This window comes from Ambystoma mexicanum, chromosome 1q (genome assembly GCF_040938575.1).
Source record: "Ambystoma mexicanum isolate Mex_15411 chromosome 1q, UKY_AmexF1_1, whole genome shotgun sequence".
Taxonomy (NCBI): Eukaryota; Metazoa; Chordata; class Amphibia; order Caudata; family Ambystomatidae; genus Ambystoma; species Ambystoma mexicanum.
The window spans coordinates 1,506,813,513-1,506,839,164 of record NC_090922.1 but is presented as its reverse complement, the minus strand read 5'-3'; the positions used below and the strand labels follow the sequence as shown (position 1 = coordinate 1,506,839,164).

Sequence of the window (25,652 nt, the reverse complement as noted above, 5' to 3'; positions counted from 1 at the left end):
CGCATCTGGGGTCCAGCACTCTGTTGAGGTGGATCATGCTTGGTCAGCCCTGCTTCATGGGAGTGCGAGGGTTTTTCTTGGAGCACGTTGCCGAATTAAAGACGACGCACTCGATTCTGGTGTTCCTCTCCCTGGCAATCAGTTCCTGCAGCAGCAATGGAAGTACAGCAAGCTCCGAGAGGATTTCCAGATGAGTTTGTCTTGTGGTCGATTGGTCCCACCAACCCAAGGGGAGAAGTCGACCTTTGCAGGGCTTCTCTAGTCGTGGTGAATTCGGAGCGTCAGCACTGCAGCAGGGCTTCACCAGGCACACCAACAGTCCAGGAGTTGCAGCAGGCGTCTCTTCCAAGTTCTTCTTCGGATTCCTTCATCCGGCGGTCCACTCTGCCTTCCAAGCAAAAAGTCTCACCTTTTATGCAGGTTTCTCCCATTCATTTGCAGCCTAGCTGTCAATCACACATCAGGGTGGCTGCCCTAAGAGGACAAGCCAGCCAGCCAATCAAACCTTTGGGTGCATTCCTGTAACCAAGGGGATTAAGCACAGGGAGTTTCAGGCACTGTTAGGCAGAGTTTGTATGCAGTACCCTCTGGGACCACCACATACAATTAGGACCACAGGTGTAAGCAAAACCAACCTTTGGTATAAGTCTGTACCACACAGTTTTTGGTAGTGTGCTGAGCCGCCAGCCCTATCTCAAGAGGGAATGTGAGCTTGTAAGGGTGTTAGCACAAAGGTCTACAATGACAAGTATTCAGATAGACACTTATACTCAAGGTTTCTTTGTAAAAATACTTATAACTTTATTACACATCATTTATAAATCATTCACTAAATGAGGCAACCAATATCACACAAAAATGATACTACAATACTGATTACTAAGCAGTTGAGCTCCATTGAAGTAGGAGCAAAAAGGCAGAAGATAATAAAACAAATGTTACAGTTACTCTAAAACAGTGCAAATAGTTTGAGTTCACCAGAGGAGTTGATTCAATGCAATAGGTAGACCAAAGTCAATGGGCTAGTGTCTTGTATAAGTAAAAACAGTTCTGGTATTTAAACAGAAAAGTCTTTGCCACGGTTCTTAGAAGTAGTTCTGGGAAGAAAGGTTTGTATGTCGGGTCACAAGCTGACCAAGCCTGCAAGTTGCAAAAGTTGTACGCACTTCTGCAGTGAGAGGTTAGTTCTCTCAGTCAGGTTTTCACAGTATCTTATATTGACGAAAAAGATGCAGCTGAAGACTTTTGTTCCTGGCAGTTCCTGCAGATCTTGCTGTTCCTGGGACTCAGTCATGGGGATAAGAGGGAGGACGTCAGGGGACTCCTGCACTGCACAGGGACTGGTCGCAAAACTGGCAAATTGGCAAATCTTCGATTCCGGTTGCTGTTCTTCAAGCACACAAACTGGTGTCCTTCCCCCTGGTTAATCCTAACCAGCTCAGAGAATGGTATCCAGGTGGCTTACGAGTTGATTGGTCCTACCAGAAGTCGTCCTTGAAGGGCTTCTCTGTCGAGATGAACGTGGCGATTCGGACCTGCAGCAGGGCTCCACCAGGCAAACCAACGGTCCAATAGTTGCAGCAGCCGTCCTCTTCCAGCTCGTCTTCAGTACTTTTGTTCCAGTGGTCGACTCAGCTTTCCAGTCCAAGAGACTCGCCTTTTAAACAGTTTTCTTCCATTCATTCCAGCCTAGCTGCCACTCGCCCAGCAGGGTGGCTGTCCTTGCTGGACAGTCAGCCAGCCAATCACGCCAGAGTGCATTTGGGTCTCCTAGGAGACTAAGCACAGGGAGTTTCTGGCACCTTCCTCACTTCCTGCCCACCCCAGAGGCGGTGTTCAGTCCTGAAGCCCACCAAAGGCATCTAAACAAAGGGACCAAACGTAGATTGGCGCACAGAGACAAACTCTAGAAGGACCGTTCCAAAAAGAAAAGGCAAAAAAAGAAGACCGGGACCCGTTTAAACAAAGGAGGCTCAGACGCCATCTTGAAAAACATGGCTCTCGCGATTTAACGCTCCCGGTGTTCGTGGCCGGGAAAAACCATGGTAGTTTGTTGTAAAACCACTGCCACCAGCCATTTCGATAGGAAAGGGTAGCATTTAACAGCTACATGAGTTTCTAGATAAGGGGATATGATATGGCATTTATAACACGCCTATACACAAGTTTGGTGCGACGAGGCAAGGGAGTGGGGAACAAGGGGAGGACAGCCAACGATCATACTAGGCCAGGTGTCAGTCAGATCGTGCATGGGATGGGGGCAAGGGGGAAAGTCCGGGAGGGGGGGAAAGGGACAGTGAAGTACATGGGAATAGAATAATAAGAATAAGTAAAAGTAACAGCCAGCAGAAAGGCAAGTGCAGAGGTAAGTGCAGACATCGGGTGTCAACTGCTGGTAGTGGGGCTGAAGGGATACAGAAACAGTCCCCAAGTGCGGGGGATGCCAGGCAGGCAGTGCAGGTGTGACTGACTGGTGGGGGAGGGTCCTGGGCCCGGGATCAGAGGGTGGCCAGGTAACCAGTGCAAATTCCGTTTCAGCAAGGAGGTCAGCAGGGGAGAGGAGGAGAAAAGGCAGAAGCAAAGAGGTTTTGCGGTGCTTCGGGAACCGGAGATGTTTGTCCACAAGTTTCAGGGAGGCTGTTCCAGAGGGAAGCCCCAGCCGAAGAAAGAGATCTACCACCAACTCGTTGCTTGGAGAAGCGACTGACCCTGAGGGAGTTGAAGGCGGATGAGCGAAGAGCTTGAGAAGGAAGATATTTAGTAAGAGAGAGTTTAAGTTATTGAGGACCCAGGCCCCAGAAGGCCTTGTGGACAATGCAGAGGCTTTTGAACTTGATCCTCGCAGCCACTGGGAGCCAGTGCAGAGATTTCAGTCCTGGAGAGATACGATCCCTGGGCTTGAGGCCAAGGACAAGTCTCACAGTCCTGTTATAGATCAGTTGCAGATGGCGGAGAGTAGAGGAAGGCAGATTTAGAAAGAGTCTGTTGCAGTAGTCCAGCCTAGAGAGAACCAGAGCCCTGGGGGAAGGAGAGGAAAGGTAGAATATCTCTGAGGAGGTGCAGCTGGTAGTGTGACTTCTTAGAGACGTCAGAGATGTGAGAAGAGAAGGAGAGTGTGGAGTCAAAGATGACCCCGAGAGGGACAGGAAAGGAGGGAGCAGGTGTGCCGATGAGAAGAATCTCAGTCTTACTGGCATTAAGACAGAGGTCATTGGCGGCACACCACTCCTGGATAGCAGACACAATCAGAGATGAGAGACGGAGAAGAGGTGGCCGAAGGTAGCCTGAACATGAGCTGGGTGTCGTCCGCATAGCACCGAAAGTTAGGGCAGAGAGTGGCAATGCTGTGGGCAAGAAGTGCCAGGTATAGGTTGAACAGCCAGGGTGAGAGGATAGACCCCTGGGGGACACCACAGGTAGAGAAAAAGACAGTGGAGAGGAAGGGCCCATTTGGACCTGGGAGGGTCGGTCAGAGAGGAAAGATGTCAGCCAAGCCAGGGCCTGACCGATGATACCAAGGTTACCACGGAGACATTTGAGCAGGATGGCATGGTTGACTGTCAAAGGAAGAAGAGAGATCAAGCAACATGAGGACACGGGGTGTTAGAATTCAGGTTGGAGAGCAGGTCTTCACAGATGTTCAGGAGAGCAGTTTCCGTGCTTCTGGCAGCTTTGAAGCCAGACTGGTGGTCATGTAGACAACCAACAGATTCAGTGTGGAGATTGAGCTGGGAGAGGGCCACTTTTTCTAGGAGTTTGCCCAGGAAGGGAGTGATGGAGATTGGGCGATAGTTAGCCGGGCAGGAGGGGTCGGCAGAGGGTTTCTTAAGAAGAGGATGCACAAGGGAGTGCTTCAGGGGGGATGGGAAGACTCCAGTGGCGAAGGAATGGTTGCAGAAGTCGGCCAGTGCAGGAGCCAGGGAGTCAATGTGGTCCTTGATGATTTTGGAGGAACACGGGGTGAACCTGTTTTGACAAGACTTTCATAGATCGGACTTGTCTCAAAACTTCCTCTGCGGAGAACAGGGGAAAGGCACAGAAGGATGGATGAGAGGAGGATGCAGAAGGGCCAGAGGAGGAGCAGGGAGTAGAGGGAGGGAGGGGAGTGAGGATAGGATGTCCTGAGTTTTCGAGATGAAGTGAGAAGCCGTGCAGAGGGTCTAGGAAGGGATAGGAGAGGTAGAGACTGCGGCGGGATGGCCAGTTCCTTGCAGATTTTAGAGTTCAGCCGAGTTGTTAGATGCCGCAAAGACGCAGGCTTGGATGAGAGCTCTCTTCTTGGTGAGGACAGAGAGGCGGTATTGCCTTTGGAGCAGGCGGCAGGCCAGTTCGTCAGAGGAGTCAGAGGATGTACGTGAAGCAAGCCATTTTCTCTCGGCCACCCTGCACCTGCGTTTAAGGGTGACAAGGTCTGAGTCATACCAGGAGTTGCACTTGGCTTTGGGCTTCAGGAAGATTCTCATGACAGGGGCAAGAATATCCAGTGTATCGAATATAGCAGAGTGGAGCAAGGAAAGGGCTGTGTCGGGGTGAGAGTCAGCCAAAAGGGGGTGGTGGGGGTGAGAAAGTGGCGGCGAAAGCCTCAACTCACACATGCTTCATGGGTCAGATGTGTTGGGGAGAATTCTGTTCTAAGGCTAACTTCCCTTACCTATAGAGTCCCCCAGCAGCTTTGCTGGATTTGAAGGGTTTTTTTTTCTCCTGCTAAGAGTGAGACCCTTTTTCCCACTCTTAGACATGTAGCTGATGTTTGTTTTAGGCTATTTTGTGTGCTTATGGTCTGGGGTTTTTCTCACCCTCATAGGTATCATCTTTTTTACATGTGTGTTACACAGCACCCTCAGTGCAGTAAAACAGGGGTGTCATAGAGACCCACAGACATAGACTCCATACCCTGAGACTGACTACTGTCTCCCAGGGCATGTAAAGTTACCATTGACTTTACTAGTCAATAATTATGAACAAAACCAGTACAAACCATCTTACTATGGAGGTACTGGAAAGGGTTAATAGTTTTCCCTGGTGGTCATTTTCGAGAGGGTACCGTCCAGTGCCTCTCTCCAAAGTTTCTGGCTGGTGGCAGTGGTTACTACCCTAAATATTCAACCGTAAATATTTTCCAATGGGATTTTCCCATTGTTCGAGGCTCCCACTTTTACTGACAGCCTCTAACATACCGCCGGTTTATTTCAATATTAACTTTACTCCGATAGGTTTTTATTGCCAGATCTTTGATAATATTTCTTTCTTGTATCTTTCTCTGAAATCCTAACCCAGGTCGGGGATCCTTCGTCCTTTTGGCAGGGTTACCTAGGCGACCTAAGTCGCACTCTGCTCTGATAGACTCGGGGGTTATCCCGCCAGGATAGCCAACCCACTGTGTGAGTGACAGCTAGGCTGTATGAATGGTGGTTTTTCTGCATAAAAGCAGGGCTCTGAGGACTTTAGGACAAGACGTTGCCACTGGAACTAGGAAACCCGAAGAGGATCTCTTCCTCTGCTGGATCTCCCGAACTGCAGGAACTGCCAGGAACTACCGCCACCGCAGGAGCCTCTTCCACTTTCAAGGTACATTGTTCCGCCAGGCCTCCTGTTTTGTTAGGTACTGCTAAAGGAGTTTTAAATCCTTTACCTTCCTCTTGGGTTGGCCGCCCATTTCGTCTAACATTATCTTTTTACCTTCTGCAACCGCCTTTTCAACTCGTTAAACAAAGACTTGACTGCAGCTTCTAGAACCGTTTGATCCTGGGCACTTGCCGTGTACCATTGACTCTGGCACAGACCTCTTGACTGTGGCTAAATCTATTACAACTGCCTTCTCTAGATTGCTTTTCACTAAGAAATGTGTTGGTGCACCAAAACTCTTATAACCACCTTTCCTTCCCCTCTCTATATTGCTGAAGTGCCATTTTGCTCGGTTTTCACCAAAGTATTGCTTATACTAAAGTATCGCCTTGCCTAACTTGTTCACAATCCAATTGGGAAGTGTTCCTGGTGTGTTTAGGAGTCTAACCCTGTATGACCTGTCCTTTCCCTCCCTCTGAAGAAATTGTTAGAGTGCCATTTCAGCTTGGTTTAGACTGTGCCGTTTTGCTCAGTTTTCACTCTTGCTCAAACGTGTCTACAATTTAAATAGGGAGTTGTGTATACTTTTCTTGACTATTTTAACTTGCTTTAATGATAGTGATTTGTGTGTGAACTTAAGAGTGTGTAAAATAAATATATATATTCTTTTTGTTGCAAAGCTTTGGTCGGTGTTTCCTTGTTCCATAGTATTGTAGTCCTATTGTGTAAACCCTGAATACTGCTCAACTCCCTCTTGAGATAAGTCTGACTGCTTAGCCATAGCTACCAACTAAATCTTTGTGGTGCGGACTGATACCAAAGGGGATTTATTGCATATACCTGTAGTCTTAATCTTCTGTAGTGCTTCCTAAGGGAACTTTTTTTTTTAAACGGGTTTTATTAATTTCCAACCAAACAACAATACAAACCAAACACGCAGTGCATTGTACAATAGTTCAATTGTTCATTACATAATCATGTTCACTGCTCCCCCCATCCCTCCCCCCTTATGAGCCTATTTATACCTCGCACTCTGTATTCGCTGCCCGTGGCGGGGTATCGCTCCCCGTGGATTCTGTCGGGTCTTGTATCGTACCAAATAATTCTGCTATTAATGATTTCCATGCCATCAGGTTTCCCACCTCCTCCTCCTCCTCCCCCCCTGCGCTACTAGCCTCTTGCCACACTAACGTTTCAGCCTCCGCCCACTTCTGCAATTCCCTCCACCACACCTCTATTCGTGGCTTGTGACACGTTTTCCATCCCATGGCAATCCTTATTTTTGCAAGCACGTATGCTAAATCTTTCAGCTTTCCAACATGTTTAAGTTTCTGTGATCTGGGGAACCCTCCCAGCAAGCAGACCCAGGCTGTTTCTATGATGATCGTAACCCCCTTTTCCGCTAGTTTCTGTGCCACTTCACCCTAGAAACGCCCAATTACTGGGCATGACCAAAACATGTCATGTCAGCCTTTTCCTCGTCGCATTTGGGACATGCCTGTCAACCAGCCTTTGCAAACCTGGATATCCTCAGAGCTGTCATGTATGCTCTGTGTGTCACATACAATTGTATTTGTTTTAATCTCGCATTCCTAGACACCTTCTTGTGGTATCCTAGGGCACATTCCCACATCCCATCTTCTATCGGGGCTCCCACTTCCGCTTCCTAGTCTAATCTTAACGGCGTCGGCTCCTTCCCGACCTTATGCATCACCATCTCATACAGTCTACAGATCTCATGCCCCCTTCAGATATGTCATATATTGCCCCTATGATAGCATCCGGTTCTTCCTCCAATACAGTTTCAGGCCATGTGTTCTGAATTCTCTGTACCATTCTATGATATGTAATATATTGGCCCGTATGTAGCCCCGTTTCTTCCCCAAGCACTCCGAAATCCTTAATGGTTCCCTCTTGCCATATATCCCCTAACGTCACCAACCCCACCGATTTCCAGTGGGTCCTAATGATCACCCTCAGTTGCCTATCGTCCCCTACCAGTGCGACCAGCGGCACCTGCTGGGAGCACGGGAATGGATTTTCCATCATCCGGCACGCTCTACGCCACATTTTCCACCCAAGCATCATCATTTTCGAGCGCCCTCTCATTTCTTACTCAGGCAGCCAGATCATTTCTTTCAAATGGAATGGGGCGCAATCATGCCCAAACAACCTTAGTTCAGGGGTCGCTTCGTCTGAGAGCCATTTGGCCACATATTGTAGCTGACTCACCACATAATAAACCTCAAAATTAGGCAGTTTGATCCCCCCTTTTTCATAAAAGTTCTGCAGCTTCCATAACGCCACTCTGTTTCGAGTACCTTGCCACAGGAAGTCCCTACAGTTTAGCGAAAAACTTCTTAGGTATCATATACGGAATATTACTAAACTAATGTAGGAGCCTAGGAAGGACCACCATCTTCAGCATTGCACCGCGTCCCCTCATTGCTAGGGGCAACTTCACCCAGAAGTTCATACATTTCTTGATTTTCACAATAGCTACCTCAGTGTTGTGCCTATGCGCCTCTTCTACTGTGTGGTACACATCCACCCCAAGGTATCGGAAAGAGCTGACTGCCCACGGTATTTGTAGCACCGGTAACCGTCTCACAGGGGTCCTTGCATAGCTGCCAAGTGGAAAAATGCTGGATTTCTGTGGATTAACCGCTATCCCGGACAGCCTTGCGTACCTCTCCATCACCTCCAGGATATACTGGAGATTTTCTTCCGGATACCTCAAGTATAGTAACAAGTCATCCGCATATAGGGATATCAGGTGTCGTTCCCCCCCCTACCCCAATACCTATTGTATCATATTGTTGCCTGAGGTATATTGCTAGAGGCTCCAGGGCTAGAATGTAAAGCATCGGGGACCAGGGGCACCCCTGCCTGGTGTCTCTACTTAGTTGCCACTTTTCGGATATCACTGATCCCGTCCGTACTCTGGCTAGCGGCTCACTATATAACATCTTCGCCCACCGAATATAACCAGGCCCTATCCCATATCCCTCCAGGGCCGCCAGCAGCCACGGCCACTTGACCAAGTCGAAAGCTTTTACCATGTCCGAAGACAATCGCCATTTCTCCATCATTCTTACTACCCCATTCTATCACTCGTTGGAGTCGCCTATGATTATGGGTTATGTTTCTATTTGGGACATATCCCGTCTGGTCAGGGTGTATCAATTTGCTAATTATTCGTCGCAATCTGTTTGCCAGGACAGCCGTCAATATTTTGCTATCCTGGTTTAGCATCGACAAAGGCCTGTATGAGCCACAGCTGTGCCTTGGTTTGTTAGGTTTGGGAAGCGGTATTATAATCGCCTCTCTGAGTGACTCCGGCAACCGTCCTATCTCATACGCTTCATTGAGCATTTCTAACATTGGAGGGAGCACTTCCTCTCTATATACTTTATAAAATTAACTCGGGAACCCATCCGCCCCCGGGGTCTTTCTAGTAGGCAACTGTCTCACCACTTCTTCTAGCTCCTCCAGAGTGATCGGTGCATCTAGCTCCTCCTCTTTTCCCCACTTATCTTGGGCAGTCCTATATCTTCCAATGTTTCCGTTATCTCCTTTCGGCTGCAGCCCTCCTCCTCCCCATGTAGCGTCTTATAATAATCCGCAAACTCCTTCTTTACTCCTTCCTGGGTGTCCACTACCTCCCCATCTTCTCTTATTATCGTTCTGATAGGGGTTCTGGGAGTTTTGTTTTTATATAGCGATGCTAAGAGGCGTCCCTTTTTATCCCCACCCGCATGCTGTCTCTCTATGTATTTTTTATAGTTGAGGTTGCAGGGCCTTTCCAGTGCTCCACACACTCCTGCTGCAGTTTAAGTGCCAGCTCCATATCCACGCTTCCACCCTTTAATGTTCTTTCCAGTTCTCCTTCTGTTCTTTGTAGGTCAGCCAGGATCCCGCCTTGCAGACCCTTTGATTTAGCTATGGCAACCCCCCGCATCACTACCTTGAAGGCTTCCCATAGTGTGCATGCAGAGTCCACGCTACCCGTGTTCACCTCATAATAGTTAAGGATCTCTTCCCTTATGTCCTCTCTAAAAACTGGGTCCTTAAGCGCCCCTGCTCGAAGTCGCCACGTTGGAATCCGTGCCCTCGGGGGGGCAGTATTACCATCCGAGAACCAGTGGCGAGTGATCCGAAAGGACCCTCGCCTTATATTCTATCTGGGTAATCTCAGTAATGACATCCGACGTGGCAAAAACATAGTCCAGCTTCGTGTGCAGCTGTTGTGGGGCGGAGTAGTGCGAATATTGCCTCTCTTGGGGGAATTTTGTTCTCCACACATCTGCCAGACCAAAGTCGCCCAACAGTGTCCACAGTGCTTTAGCCGCTGGGGCAGGTCTGTCAATTTTACCATCCGATCTATCTACCTTGGGGTTCATCACAAAGATAAAGTCCCCGCCCCAGATCACCGCACTACCCACACACTTACTAAGGTTGGTGCACAGAGTTCTAAAATATGTTGCCGTGTTTTGGTTGGTGGCATATGTATTTACGATACTTATCTCTTTATTCTCAACCAGCCCCCTCAATATGACCAACCGCCCGTCCGTCTCCACCACTTCTTGCGACAACTGGAACGGGACATGCGCCGCCACCCAGGTAAGTACTCCTCTAGCATAAGCAGAATATGACGAGCCCACCACAACCCCTTTCCATTTCATTACTACCGTCTCCATCTTTTCTTGTGTCAGGTGCGTCTCCTGCAACAGTGCAATATCTATCTTTTGCCTTTGCAGATACAGCATGATCTTATTCCTTTTCAAATAACTATTAAGTCCCCTGACATTGCACGTAATTACTTTCAGCTCACCCATGGCTCATTAAAGATCCTCCTTCTAACCTCTAGCCGATCCCTCCCACCCACGCAATACAGATTCATCCATCTGGCTCTTCTATGTAGACTCGTATACAAACTAAAACTCCCAACGTCTACATACACACCAAACTCCCTCCTTCTCGCCCCTCCCCCCTCCCAACCCTCCCCAACAAACCCCCCTCCCCCCCAACTGTTGCCCAGCTCCATCCCTGGATCTCAGGCACCCCCACATCTAGCCCTGTCTCGCATAAGCCTGTGCTCAGGGCTCAGTAGGATAAAGTCGCCCTAGTGGCCACTCACCTACCAGTCCTCAGGGGTGGGCTGCTACCGTCCCTTTACTCCTAATTTCAATTTTTACGCTTCATGTTAACACTATGCAGCTTCTACCAGCATTTTATCCACTATATTCCAGTCCGTGCGGAGCACAAGTCCCAAAGGTTACACAACATCCATCCGGACTCGCTATTCCCCCCGAAAAAGGGCCCCCCTCCCACTTACCCCCACAACGTTCAGGACATAGGCTCTTCAGTTATCATTTTCCTGACAATCTCGATCTGCCTCTTCTGGGCAAGCCTGCAGGTCCAGCCAGGACCCCGCGTCCTCCGGTGTGTCAAAGAAAAACGCTCTGCTCTTGTGCAACACCTTCAGTTTCTCCGGGTACAGGACCATATACTTTGTCAGCTGCACGCAGCCTCCTTTTGACAGCCACATAGCTATACCTCTCCCTCTGCACCAGCATCGTGTAGTCCGGGTACGCCGTGATGTTGGAGGATTCTTTCTCTATTGTACCGCCCATGCGGAAATATCCCAGGATCATCTCTCTTTGTAGTTCAAGATCCTCGCAATTATCGGTCTCGGCGGCGCCCCAGGTCATGGTTTTCTCATTAGGGTGCGATGTGCTCGCTCCACCGTGAACCCCTGTGAGAGCTTGTCTGCTCCTATTTCCTGGAGGATCATGTTCTCCGCATAGTTTGTGGGGTCCTGGCCCTCCTCCCCCTCTGGCAGGCCTACCACCCGTATGTTGTTTCTTCTCGCCCTTCCTTCCGCCTCCTCCACTCGGTTTTCAAGATTAGCAACTTGCTGTTTTAGCACGTGAACCACAGTTGCGTTATTAGTGCTGACTTCAGTATTGGTCTTCACTGCGCTTTCCAGCCCACTCGTTCTCTCCGCCAGCGCTCTAATGTCTTGTCGTAGCAGGGTTAGCTCAGTCCCTACCGCATCAATTTTGTTCTCTAGGGCTGTCTGCAAGTCCGCCATCATTGATCCCCATTTGGTGCGCATCTCTGTTATGGCCGCCAGGATCTGATGCTTATCTCCGTCTGGGGCCTCCTCGGCAGGAGTCGCGACCGTACTCTGTGCCAGTGTTGTAGGGGTCCTCTGCGCTTTTGCATAAACCTCCATTGTGGATTGTTTGGTCTTGGTCCTCAACCCCTTCGCCGACATAGCACCTCCCTTCTTGCGTGTCTGAATTTCACTATGTGCTGTTGCTGTGACACTTCTAGATCCTTAAATCGTTGGGGTAGCTATCTTCCAGCTTGCTTGTGCTATGATGCGCGCAATAGCTTCTTGGAGGATTGTGTCCTCCCACGTTTATTTTACACATACAATTCTTGTTGGCACATGTAATGCAGGCAGAGACTAAATGCACCTCTGAGGCTTATAGTAAGCACGCTTATCAACTGGCCATTAGTTCATCCCTTGTAGCCACCCTGTGCGACATCAAAGGGTACAAGAGTGCTCAATTGTAGAGGTTATATGCAGCCTGTCAGTTCGTTCTCCCTCAATCGTACCGCTGGATCCACTTGGGACTATACACGATCCCAGTCCACTATTATGCGCCCTGTACCTCCTCCTACTTGCACATATGTCGGTGAGCGGTCGCGGGCCAGTTCAGTATCATGTCCTCCGGGGACAGCCCCTGGTATGCAGATCAGCTTTACGGAGCTTTTGTTCAAGGCAGGCAGCGCCCGCCTCAAACATTTCTGACCCGCTCCACGGGTCACAGCGTGTATTCACCGCTGTAGCGGCACTTCGTGCTGCAGGGTCCATATGCTCCTCACGCCTCCAGCACCCCCGACGCACACACAATCCTCCTTTTATGTTAATACGGATGCCGTGCACTGCAGTCCCGTCACACTCCGCAGGCGGAGTCCAGCTCGCCCACACGCTCGGTGCGCTCCTGGTATATGACCGGGGCTCCTGCCGATCAAGCGTGGGCCCCTTGTTTTCGCCGCACCGCCTTCACTTGTGATTTATGTGTGCCGTGCCTCCTCCGACCTGCGCATATTTCGGTGAGCGGTCGCAGGCCAGTGCATTGTCGTTCTCTACGGGGACAGCCCCCGATGTGCAGATCGGCTCCACGGAGCTTCTGTTCAAGGCAGGCAGCGCCCGCCTCGAACGTTTCCGACCCGCTCGGCGGAACACAGTGTGTATTCGCCGCTGCAGCCGCACTCCGTGCTGCAGGGCCCAGCTGATCCTCGCTCGCCCACACAATCCCACCTCAACCGCTACTACGGATGCCATACATTACGGTCCCAGCTCGCCCACACTTTCGGTGCGCTCCCGGTTATTGACCGGAGCGCCAGCTGCACCAGCGAAGGCCCCTTGTTTTCACGGCCGCCCGATCCGCGCTGCCTCTAATTATGAGTCAAAACAGTTTAATCCGCAGCTGTAGTCATCGGCGGGGGCAGCTTCTTCATTACCAGGATACACGTCTTGGGAGTCCTTTGTTCTCGACCGCCGCCATATTAATGTTCATGTTGCGGCTGGCCACAGGATACAATGTGTCGATACGCCCATTCCAGAGCTCTGGATACAATGTCAGCCTGCACACGTTCCGCTCAGTGCATTCACACGCCTTCTCCAATGCTTGAAGTTGCATTTCAGTGAAAGAAATATCTATTTCTCTGTCAGATCAGTTCGCCGGATCACAGAGCTCACGGAAACCACAGCCTATTCCATGGCTGCCTAGCAACGTCCCCCCACCCCTCCCTAAGGGAACTTCATAGGATTCTGCCTAACAGGATGACCGCGAAGGTGGGTGGCAATGATGGTAGTAGCTTGGCCTGAGGGGTAGAGAGGGTGAGATGGGTGGAAAGGAGAAAGTGATCACTCCAGGAGAGAGGAGTGGTTTGAGGGGCAGAAAGGGGAAGGTCTGAGGAGATCAGAGCATCCAGAGTGTGCCCTGCAGAGCGAGTTGACCAGGGGGGAGAATAGAGAGTGAGGGGAGTCGGAGGTCACGAAAGAGTCCAGATGCTAAGTAACCTCTCCAGCACTCTATTGTAAGATAGTGTGTGTTGGGTCTAGGAATTTAAAAAGACTAATAAAGTCAATTTAACTTTACATTCGCTGGGAAACAGTAGTTTATCCCAGAGAAGGTATTTAAAACTTGGGACAGCCTAAAAAGGCTTCTCTGTATTACTGCACTGAGGGTGCTATGTAACACACATGAAAAGATGATGCCTATGGAGTTGTCTAAAACTCCATAATCAAAGAACACAAGTGTAAAACACACATCAAAATACATGAGAGAGTGGGAAAAAGGGTCACACACTCTCCAGGTAAAAAGATCAAGTCCTCAAAATCCAGCAAAGTTGATGGGGGGGGGTCTCTAAGGTGATGGGAATTAGCACATTTTTGAGAATTCTCCGTAACTGGCAACTCCCTTGCTTCCTGCCCTGCCAGACACGTTGGAGCCAGAGGCGGGCTTCACCAGTGAATCCCGCCAAAGACAAAATGAACAAAGGGACCAAATCTGGTTTGGTACGCAGAGTAAATCTCAAGAAGGACCTTTCCAACAAGAAATGGTGAAAAAAGAAGACTGCAGCCATTTTGACAAAAATTGACACCTATGGGTGATTTAATGCAGTAGAAATACACAATGGTAGGAAAAAGGAAACCACTGCCACCAGCCATTGATTGTAGAAAGGGTAACATCAAAATGCTACATTAGAAACTAGACAAGTGACCCCTCCAGCACCCTATTGTAAGATAGTGTGTGCTGGGTCTAGAAAGTTACACAATGTAAGTAAAGTCAATTTCACTTCACGGCTCTTGGAAACAGTAGTTATCCAATAGAAGGTATTTAAACCTTATCAGAAATCCAAGGGATTTCTATGTGGCACTGCACTGGAGGTGCTGTGTGTCACAATGTAAAAAGATGATGCCTAAGGAGTTTGTCAGACTCCACAACCAAAGGAAATACAGAGGCCAAATTGAACAAAACTGCATGAGAGAGTGGGAAAAAGGCCTCACTCTCTCCAGGGTAGAAATTAAAAGCCCTAAAGTCCAGCAAAAGAGCTGGAGGTGTCCGTAGAAGGGAATTAGCACATTTCTGAGAATTGTCCCTAACAATAGGCAACCCAACTTTTGGTATAGGCCTGTACTACACAAACTGGTAGAGTGACTGAGCCGCCAGGCTTATCTCTAGAGGGGTCAATGCGAGCTGCAGGGTTGCAACATAGAGATTCACAATGACAGGCATTCAAATAACACTTATACTCTAGGTTTCTTCTTTCAAATCATGATTTATTAATTTGTCAGTTTTAAAATAAGCCTTCTTTAGAAGGAAGCAATATGCAACACTTAAATACACTTCAAAAATACACTAGATACCCTTTTGGGATGACATACAGATACTTTCTACACCCTGAGGTGACTTCAATAGTTAGGTCACTGTGGTTATTAATATATCACTTGTCCCACTCAAATGGTAATACTGAAGATATGGCAAAAAAGAAAATGTTAGGGAAGGAAACAAAGGTTAACAAGCTTCTCAAACAGGTAAGAACTTTTCAATCCCCGAATGAAATATAGGTTAACCCTTTCCCAGCTATACAAGTAAGGTATGTATGACTTTTTGGAGGGATAGATCAACACAAGGTCAGAGGGTAAGAAGAGTCTTCAGGGAGCCAGGACAGCCAATGTCAATTGAGCAAAGTCTAGTGGAGCTGAGCCATTTCTTGCAGATAGCACAAACGTATTGCACAATGTTGAAGAGTTTTGTTGTAAAAAGAAATCACTGTTCGGGCCACAAGCTGGGAGGCTTGTGAAGGGCAAAGCTGCAAGCAACTCTGCAAAGGGCAGCCAATGTAAGTCTACAGTGAGAGCAAGCAAGCTACACACAACAAGAGGTAAGTACCCCTAGTTTTACAGTACCTTGAGTCTGAAGAAATTGTTCCAGCTGGCTTCTGTTCCTGTTGTTCCTGCAGATCCTGTTCCTCAGCCTCAGTCGTGGGGACAAGAGGAAGGACGTCTGGAGACTCCTGCACTACGGTTTGAAGGTCGGTCGGCAGCAGCAATGGGCACAATTCAGATCAGCGGCACTTTGTGGTTTCAGCTACTCACAAATAGCACCACCGCGGTTCTTGGACACCTTGTGGACTTTCCTTGCTTCTGGAGTCCAGCACTCTGAGGTGGCTTGGGCTTGGTTAGTCCTGCTTCGAGGGAGTTAAAAGGAGGAGCTCGGGTCCCAGGCGATGCACTTGATTCTGGTGTTCCTGTCCCCTGGCACTCTGTTCCTGCAGCAGCAATGAAGTACTGCCAGCAGAGAGAGGAGTTCCAGTCGAGTTAGTCTTGTGGGTGATTGGTCCCACCAACCCAAGGGGGATAAGTCGTCCTTTCTGTGCTTCTCTAGTTGATTAGAAATTCAGAGCTTCAGAACTGCAGCAGGGCTTCACCGAGCAAACCAACGGTCCAGGAGTGTGCAGCAAGCTTATTCTTCTTTTTCTTCTTTGGTTCCTTCATCCAGTCGTCGACTCTGCCTTCCTTGCAAAAGGCCTCGCCTTTTATGCAATTCTCTCACCTTTGGTTACTACATACAATCTTGTCTTACAAGAACCGACGAGGGCTTTCTCAGATCAGGTATTCTAGCAGGGCTTCACTGGGACAGTTGCAGGAAAAATGTGCCAGGCCTCTTCAGAAGGTATCCACAGGTCTTTGGTCGGTTGCACAGCTACAAAGGATACTTGACTCAGTTTCTGAGCTTCTGGAATGGTTCCAGGACTCCTTCTTATACTAGCTTCAGGTGAGTGTTCAAACTCAGCCCTCCAATGGTAAGGATCTACACCACTCCCTCAGCCAGCAGTGATCCAATCTGGGACCACTATGGGTTTCTTTCGTGCTTGCAAAATAGACTCTCTGGCACCAGATTATGGATTGGGCCCACACACGAATGGCATGCACTAGCCCACGAAATCAGCAGCCTTTCCCGGTCAAATGCATGACAATATTAGGGATTTTGTGGCCTGTGAAGGCAGGAAGAAGGCCAAAGAACAAGTGAAAAACCTTGTGGCATGGCCATTTTAGGACATTGCCCACCTTTAGTAGCCAAACGCAGTAAACACAAATGTGCACACTAAAATAAATGCAAAAATAGTGCAAAATGTACTGCTTCTACCAGGTTGTTTTAAGACACATAAAAATAACCAAAAATCCCATTGTGACATGTCTAGGGTGATTTGAAGATGCTGTTCAGTGTTAAAGTTACCAAAGAAGGTAGAAAGGCAAAAGGGAAACTGTGTCTGAAGGACTGATCGGTTTCCCCTTGACAAAATGAGCAAAAAGGCCACGGAAGTGAAGCTCAAGGCTTCCCTTCTCTCTCAAATGTCAGGACAGATAAAAAACACAAAGTTTGGGGCTCCATAGAATATTGAGGGAAAGTTGCCTAAAAGAGAAAAAAATATCCTAACAGTCAGGACTCCTCATCAGAATTTCATATTTGGCCACTTGTGTTTGGGACTCCAATTCCCATGCATCATTTTACCTTCTCTTGAACCGCTGGGTCTCTGACTGCACTTTAGATTCCACTGAATATGTCATCTCAATATCAATAAGTTGCTGCACTGAGCTGCACTGAGCTCCGGCTCCCAATGCATCGCTGCTGGGTAATGCAACATTGTCAAGGGTCCTGGAGCCATCCTGTTTAGTCGTGGGTTGCCGCCTGCATGTCTAACTTTCTTTACTTCAACAGCTCCTTTTGACGTCCAACCGAATAGGCTATTGATGCGCCCGTAGAAAAGCATGGGACGCAAGCTGAGCACTTCTACACTTTTGCCAACCCTGCTCCTAGTTTTCTAACTGCTTTTCTCCATAAACATGGGCTTCATTGTTCTGTTTATCCTGGTGGTTAACGCTGAAATTTTGACAAGTTCTTAAACGCAGACCTTAAGATGTTGCAAACTGGATTGGAAATAATTTCTCTTAATATTTTGGGACTGAGGAAGTCACTTTTCCTAAAGATTATCCTATAAAGCCACTGACCTGTGAAGTACTGCATAACCATTTATACCAAAGCTATATACTATATAAAGTACATGTTATAATGCATATATACTCTAAACTCCTTATTGTTTGCAGCATTTATGCTACCATGTACCTTTTCTTCTACCCTGCTACCCATTCATGAGTATAGCCTTAACTGCTCTCTATTTCCCCCTCGGAGAGTCAGGGAATAAACAGAGAAGCCCTGCAACCAAGCTGTGGATTCGGCTTACCGAATCCCGCTCATAGACCAGGAACATCCTAGTTGTGCTGATTAATGCTTCAGACTCTTCTTCAAAAGGCCTTAGAAAAACAGATCATGTTTATTAGCATTTTCCCATTGCTTCACAAAGCTGATCCTTTACAAACAGTTTACGAGTCCAGCATCTCACACTGAGTGCCTGCTGGTCTATCTTTGCTGTGGTGTCCTAAAAAGTGCTTAGTGGCAAGTCTTTTTTCTCTTCGCTTTTATAGATGGGTTCATGTGATGTGCGCTGTGGCAGTTCTGGAAGCCAAGTTTGTTGATATTGCTGGACGGCGCCCGGTCGACATCAGCAAGGTCCCATTTCAGCGATTCCGATTGGTAAGTCCCCATAGGCAGGGTTCTGTTACAATATAGATAACTTGGCATGTCTTGTGCTATATATAATTGTGTAAGCGCGCACTGATTGCTCCGACACGCATGCTGGTTGGTATCCTGTGTTAATGATTTCTTTGCTGCTAGTGGTGACTTTGTTTTCCAAAGCCATTAAATATACCAGCAGCAACCTTGCTGGTAATGGCACTTTGGCAAGTCATATTCTTCAATACTTCCTCGTAAAGCATGTGACTTTTTCCATATAACCTGTGAATGTGATAGTATCTACTGTGATTCAGGATTAGTCTAGGTAGACTAGGAAGATGTTCCAGTTTGCGACTTTGTGACAATTCACTAGGTATTGTCCCTTCTCACCAGGGGTGAGCCCTTTCCATGAGGCTAGGGAGGTGCGGCCGCTACCAAGTAGTCCCCCTAGGGTGGTTTAATGCGGGAGGATCTCATGGGGAGGACTCTACCCCCCCCCCCCCCTTCCCCTGGGGATAAGTATGACCACCTGGGGTACAGCTTGTTGAACAACTTCACACCCCAATATCATCTAGCAGCTGCCCACCGCTTCCTTGAAAGTAGACCAATTTATTACTGTAGTACATGGGAAATGCAGCCAAAGCAGAAAGTACTAGGACGAAGACGAGCACAGAAGACCTGAAGACCTGTGCTGTAATGATACGAGATGGCCCCCGAGGAGGCATAAAGATCAAGGTGTCAAAAGAAAGAAAGGGCTTTGAAAACTGCCAGGGAGGGACTGGCAACAATGTATAAGAGACGATGGACTAAAGAAATGGCAAGCCCAGCCGGGAGAGCAAACCGTTGTGGAAACAATCCAAAGGAGGAGGTTCAAATCCTGTCGGCAGACCGGAGGACAAGGAGAGCGGAGGACGCTGGAGAATCATCGAGGGAGTTCTGTGTGTCTAGCTGGGGCAGATCTGAGCTCGATCCGGGGGAAGAGAATTGAACAGTACAGCAGAGCCGGCTTGCTGCTGTGTAAGCAGAGGAGAGACGCTAGGGAAGCCCCAGTGGTGTACCGAAATCCCAAAGAATGTAACTGACGAGAGATGTTAGGCAAGATTGCTTGCAGTACCCTGTGGGAGACTGCACAAGCCTTGTCCTCTTGGCAATAGCAACCCAACCTTTGGTATAAGTCTGGATCTCACAAGTTTGTGAAGTGACTGAGCAGCCAGGCTTATCTCATGAGGGGTCAATGTGAACTGTAGGGTTGCAACATAGACTTTCACAGTGACATGTATCAAAATAACACTTATACTCAAGGTTTCTTGATTAAAAAAAATATGTATTAATTTAAGTCAGTTGTAATAAGCCTTCTTTAGAAGGGAGCAAATATGTAAAACTTAAATATACTTCACAAAATGCACCCTCTCAGTTTCAATAAATCAGTAGATGCCCTTTTGGGATGGCACACAGACACTTCCTACACCCTGAGGTGACTTCAACAATTAGGACACTGTGGACATTGATATATCACTGGTACGTTTAGAGCATTACTGAGTTTGGTGTAGAAAGGAAAAGGTTAGGGGAAGAAACAATGGTTAACAACTTTCTCAAACAGGTAAGCACTTTTGACCCTCCTCCTCCCCCCCCCCCCACAACACACCCCAATGCAATGTAGATTAACCCTTTCCCAGCTATACAAGTAAAGAATGTATGCCTCTTTGGAGGGATAGATCAATTCACAAAGTCAGAGATTAGAAAAGTCTATCAGGGAGCCAGGACAGGAAATGTCAATTGAGCAAAGTCTAGGGGAGCTGAAGTTCCTCTTGAAGGTAAGTAAAAAGTCTTGCACAATGTTGGAGAGTTTCTGTTGAAAAATAAATCACTGTTGGGCCGCAAGCTGGAAGGCTTGCGAAAGGCAGAGCTGCAAGCAACTCTACAATAGGCATTAAATGCAAGTCTCAACTGAGAGCAAGCAAATTACACAGCAAGAGGTAAGTACTCCAAATTCGGATCGACAGAGAAGCCACGGCAAGGACGACGTCTTCACCTTGAGTTGGCGGGACAAATCACCTCTGTAAGTCACCTGGGCTGGTTGAATTTCCACCGAGTTGCTGCTGAAAACCGTATATCCAGGGAGTGGAACACCAGATTGTGAAACTAAGAGTGTACAGTATTGAAGTGTATTTGTGTGTTACTATTATATTTCTCCCTTCTGAAGAAGGCTCATTCTAATTGACTGATAAATACATTAATAATTGTTTATTCAAGAAACCTTGAGTGTAAGTGTTTATTTGAATACTTGTCACTGTGAATCTCTGTGTAACTCCCCTACAGTTCACATTGACCCCTCTTGAGATAAGCCTGGCTGCTCAACACGCTACCAAAACTGTGTAGTACAAGCTTGTACCAAAGGTTGGGTTTCCTATACCTGTAGTCCGAGTTGTTTGTAGTGTTCCCAGGGGGTACTGCATACAAACTTTGCCTAACAGGGGAGAGCACAAATTGCTTAAGGTCCATGGAAGCGGTCAGTGCAAAAAGTTTGCTTTGAGTTTGGTTGTCAGCCTGTGACTCAGGGACGTTAAAATCACTGAGAAATACATGATTTGAATGTGCCAATTTGGGAGAGGAGAAGTCTGCAATAAAAGAGTCATTCCTGTTATGAGGTGGAAAGTGATGTATTACTTGTGCGATAGAGGGCACCTGCAAGCAAGTGATTCAAATGAGCTTGTTTTGGGCGAGGGGATGATGGCGCATGGACAATCACTCCTGTGGAGGATTGCCACTCTGCCTCCTGCCCTTCCGGATTTGTCGGGATGTTGAATGGAGCAGCCTTGAGGTAGGAGGACTTTGAAAACATGTGGGGAGGATGGGGTAAACAGTGTTTCAATTATAAACAGGCATCAAGGTTGTTGTACGAGATTAGGTCTACGATCTCTGCAGCGTGAGTGAGTGCTGAGCGAACATTGATCAACATGAGTGGGCGTGTGCATGTGGTCCGTGGATGTTGGATGGGGCAAGGGCAATATTGATGAGGTTTGCTAGGGTAGCTTGGCGGGGCTGGCCTGGGCACTTAGCCATTCAAACCCTAGTGAGAGTGGGGATTGGCTGTAGAGGGAGGAGACACATGGTGATGTCTTTTGTTGAGTAGTGGTAGTTGCGATTGTTATGTAGGTCAAATGCAGGATTGTGGTTCAGACCCTTGACCCCATCAGGCCCGAACAGGCACAAATAGGTGAGGTCCTTTGCTGAGGACGCAAGTGATGAGGAGGATTTATTAAATAGGTGGTGGGTATAGCAACGGGGTGGCAGGGTCTGGTCACGTGCCCAGCCGCATACTCAATGCTGTCTGCATGCAGCTGGCCTACAGTCCTCAAGTGGAGGCGTGGAATGCGTGAAAACTGGAGGTGGATGGAGCAACTATGTGCTAGGGCATGGTCATCAAGGCTCTGGCACAGCTGCCCTGTTTGGAATGAGTCATTACGAGCAGGTGCTGCCATTCGTAGGCTTGAGGTGAACATGAACTTAATATATTCAGATACGAAATGCCTGATGGGCAAAGAGTTTCCAGGCAAGCAGAGATTACCTCTTTCTATTGTCTAAAGCAGGTTGTGGTTGAGAAATCTGTTGGGTCTTCCCGTAACATTTGCTCAGTACCCATTTCTAACTGTGACGCTGGCTCTGCTGTAAGCAAACATTGCTAAAATCCTAGTTCCTCTGTCCAATCATCTTCATACTCATCGTGATACAATGCTAACCATGAAATACCTAGGGTCCCAATACCAGCATCCCTCATAATATGATGCTCACATGTACAAAGATCTCTTCATGATGTTTATGATACGCTACCAATTCTTATAAACCTGTGTTCCTCTCTTTAGAAGTGTGTGTTCTGCAGAAAGCGCAAGAAGAGAATAAGTGGATGCTGTGTTCAGTGCTCCCATGGCCGCTGTCCTACCTCTTTCCATGTGACATGCGCTCAGGCAGCTGGACTCATGATGCAACCAGACGACTGGCCCTTTGTGGTGTTCATCACCTGCTTCAGGCACAAAAGTCCAACCCAACAAGAGGTGAGCAATAGGTGCAGGGGCAGGGAAGGCAGGTTTAAATCTGTTCCTGCACTGGATCTTCATTGAGATGGTGCATTATCCCCTTGGTCAGAGGTAGGAGACTTAACTTTTCAGGGAAAAGGGACTAATGGTGTTCACTACCCCAGTGCAGTTTACATTGTTGTATGTTGTCCTAGCAAAGCCCAGCCCTTTTCTGTACAGTCCTCCAATCCCTCATTTCATAATGATGTTTTCCATGTCTCTGCCCTTCCTCAGCATGGGATCATCCTTAAATGAATAACCATGCATACATTTCTTTCTGGCAGATCTATGACCTGATTGGATAGGGCTATGGGGAGGGGGATACTAGGCAGTGAATCAGAGCTAGATGTAGGTTGGAAGGACATCCAAAATTGTACCATTGGCATGAGCCCAGATATTCTTACTTTTTCTGATCCCTTTCACCAGCCTTTTTTCTCTAGTGGGTCCCAGTCCACTACGGGTGTTTTTATGTCTGTTTTGCCCCTAAGGGACCCTAGGTCTCCCAGTTTAGATTGCCCTGAGTTGTCCAGTTAGCTCTGTGCTCCTCTCATAGCCTGTGGAAATGCTGCTGTGTTGCACCCCTTCACAGCTAACAAAATGAGAAACAGTAGCCTGTTGTCTGGCCAACAGCCTTTAGGCGTTGCTCGTGTAGCAGTGTTCCACAGCTGGACTTTGATTACTTTGTGAATCAAACTGCTAGGGAGAAGGGCGGGAGGAAAAGAGAGCGACCGAGAGACCGATGCCGTCTATAGGCCTTCAATTTTTTATTTTTGCCGCCTAAGCTCTTAAACCTCCTCTCGCTGTGGGTAAATCCAAGCACTTTACCCTGTGTTTTTTCGTGAGCAAGTAACTGCTCTGTCAGTTATGTTTACCCCAGATGGGCAGAGCTATATTTTGCATCAAATACCTCACATTAAAACAATTGGGGAACAGCAGCTCTAGGTGGTAGTCTTGCATTAGAAATAAGCATTGTCAATGCCAAAAGTTTGTGCTTTTGTGTAGGCATGGGCAAGGCACTTGCCAGGTGTTAGGTAAGATTTTCATATAAATGATAAATCTTCCTGACCTGTGTGAACCCCAGAACATGTTGTTGGACTGGGAGATTATTTTTCCTTTGTTATTGAGAATTCTCATAAATGTGCTAATTCCCTTCACCTTAAAGACCCCCCAACAACTTTGCTGGATTTTGAGGACTTTATTCGTTTACCTGGGGAGAGTGTGAGCCTTTTTTTCAACTCTCCTATGTATTTTGTTGTGTGTTTTACTCTTGTATTCTTTGATCAGTAACACAGGGAAGCCTTTTTACGCTGTCCCAAGGTTTAAATACCTTTTCTGGGCTTAACTATTGTTTCCCAGAGAATGCAAAGTTAAATTGACTTTACTAGTCTTTTTAAATTCCTAGACCCAGCACACACTATCTTATAATAGAGTGCTGGCGGGGTTACTTAGTATTCCCTGTGTCTAGAAACTCATGTAGCAGTCAAATACTACCCTTACCTATCGAAATGGCTGGTGGCAGTGGTTTTACAACGAACTACCATGATTTTTCCCGACCGCGAACACCGGTAGCCAGGCCTTCAGCTAAGATGGCAACCAGGCCTTTTTACGCATGAAAATCTTGCAAATACGACAGCTTTATTATTTTCCTCGGTACATTTACACACAAGTTTAGAGCAAAGGGCAGTGCAAAGGTCAGGTTACTTGATAGAAACTAGGAGGATTCTTTTGATGTTTATCTACATTGATGTAATTGCAGGCCACCTCTGAAACAGAATGTATTTCTCTGAAGCCTTTCAAAAAAAGAAACTGCACGCTGTGATAAAAGGAATGGTTTCTTTCCATTCAGCTTTAGAAGCACTGTGCATAATATCCTAGAATGTTAGGATCGTTTAATTAATAAGATGGAAAACTAAGTTGCAATTGAGAATTAATATTTTTAACAAATGCTTTTTTTCCAGTGAAAGCAAACCAGTATTGCACAATTGTATTTTTCAGAGTTCCGGTGCTGTGTGCATAATCATGCGGAGGCAGATCATTTTCACACTGATAATTTAATTTACACTATAATTATAAGTGTGTAAAATGATAACTATGCACAGTCTAGATTACATCCATTCAACCTTGCAGTCAATTGGGTACATTACTATAAATGGTCAGTGGCAACAGAGTCTTTGCTCAAGGGTGAGTGATTGTCATTACACCAATCATCGGTGTTCTAGCCTCTCAAATCTTCAAGACTACAATTAAAACATCCAAAACCTGACTCTCCAGGAAGTGCAAGCGCTGTTCAAAAACAAACAAATGAAAGTTACACTTGTAATTGAAATAGAAACTCAGCAAAACCTGTGCCTGTGATAATCCAGACAGGTATTTAACTTCATGTAGTGCTTCATAAATGGTTCGTCAAACATCTAGGTACTGTGATTATTATACCTCAGTCGATACTCCGTTAACCGTCCTCTGAAGGACGTTAGCCAATAAGATAGCTCAGTCGGTTGAGGACTAATTCCTGCAATCTGTGCATGATCTGTAGGTTTCAGGCTTGAATCCCGGCAAGTCCAACGCAGCCTTTCATCCTTTCGAGGTCGATAAAGGAGTACCGACTTTGGTTTGGTGATCATTTTGATAAATATGTTCTATGTACAGCGCTTGGCCAAAAGCACTATATAAATAACCATTTGACCATTAGATTAGATGTAGAATTTAGCATGGAGTCATTGCCTCGCTGCATTGTTTTATCATGACATTGGCATACCATTAGGTAGTAATAGCTCCAGAAAATGAGGACTCATCAAATGACAATTCTGCTATCGAACCTCTAAACACACAATACAATTCATGTTTGCTTTACTATGTAATTGGCTAGGTTTTTGTGATTTCAACATTTAAATATATACAGGAGAGATCAAATGTGCAGACCTTAGAGAAATAATGAAAGGTGTATTCTGTCACAAAGCAGAAAGCTGCCGTACGGTAATGATTTCCATACAGTTTGTGCATGCGTCGGCTGGATGTCGCGTGCATTTTACTCTTGCAGAGGAGAAAAGTCATTTTTACTCTCTTAAAAGCAGTTTTACTCTCAAAGTTTAAAAACCGGGAGTAAAATCTTTTCTGGAGCACTGCTGGTAGCTAAAAATCACGGGAGCCATATTTGTCAAGATGTCGCCGATCCCCCTTTGTTTAAACAGGACCCAGTCTTTTTTTTCGCCATATCTTTTTGGAAAAGTCCTTCTAGAGTTTGTTTCTGCGCGCCAATCTAGGTTTGGTCCCTTAGTTTCGATGCCTTTGGCGGGCTTCAGGACTGAAGACCGCCTCTGGCGTCTGAGTGTCTGGGGTGGGCAGGAGGTGAGGG

At 47.1% G+C, this 25,652-nt stretch overlaps 1 protein-coding gene across 1 annotated transcript in view; it reads left to right on the top strand.

Moving 5' to 3' along the window:
* The window catches only part of KDM4A (lysine demethylase 4A), a 1,237,605-nt gene that overhangs the window by 893,025 nt on the left and 318,928 nt on the right, over window positions 1–25,652 (top strand). Inside the window, exons 18-19 of the mRNA XM_069642410.1 lie at window positions 18,140–18,248; window positions 22,091–22,279. Of these exons, the coding sequence (XP_069498511.1) occupies window positions 18,140–18,248; window positions 22,091–22,279 (298 nt within the window). The remainder of the gene's footprint in view (window positions 1–18,139; window positions 18,249–22,090; window positions 22,280–25,652) is intronic.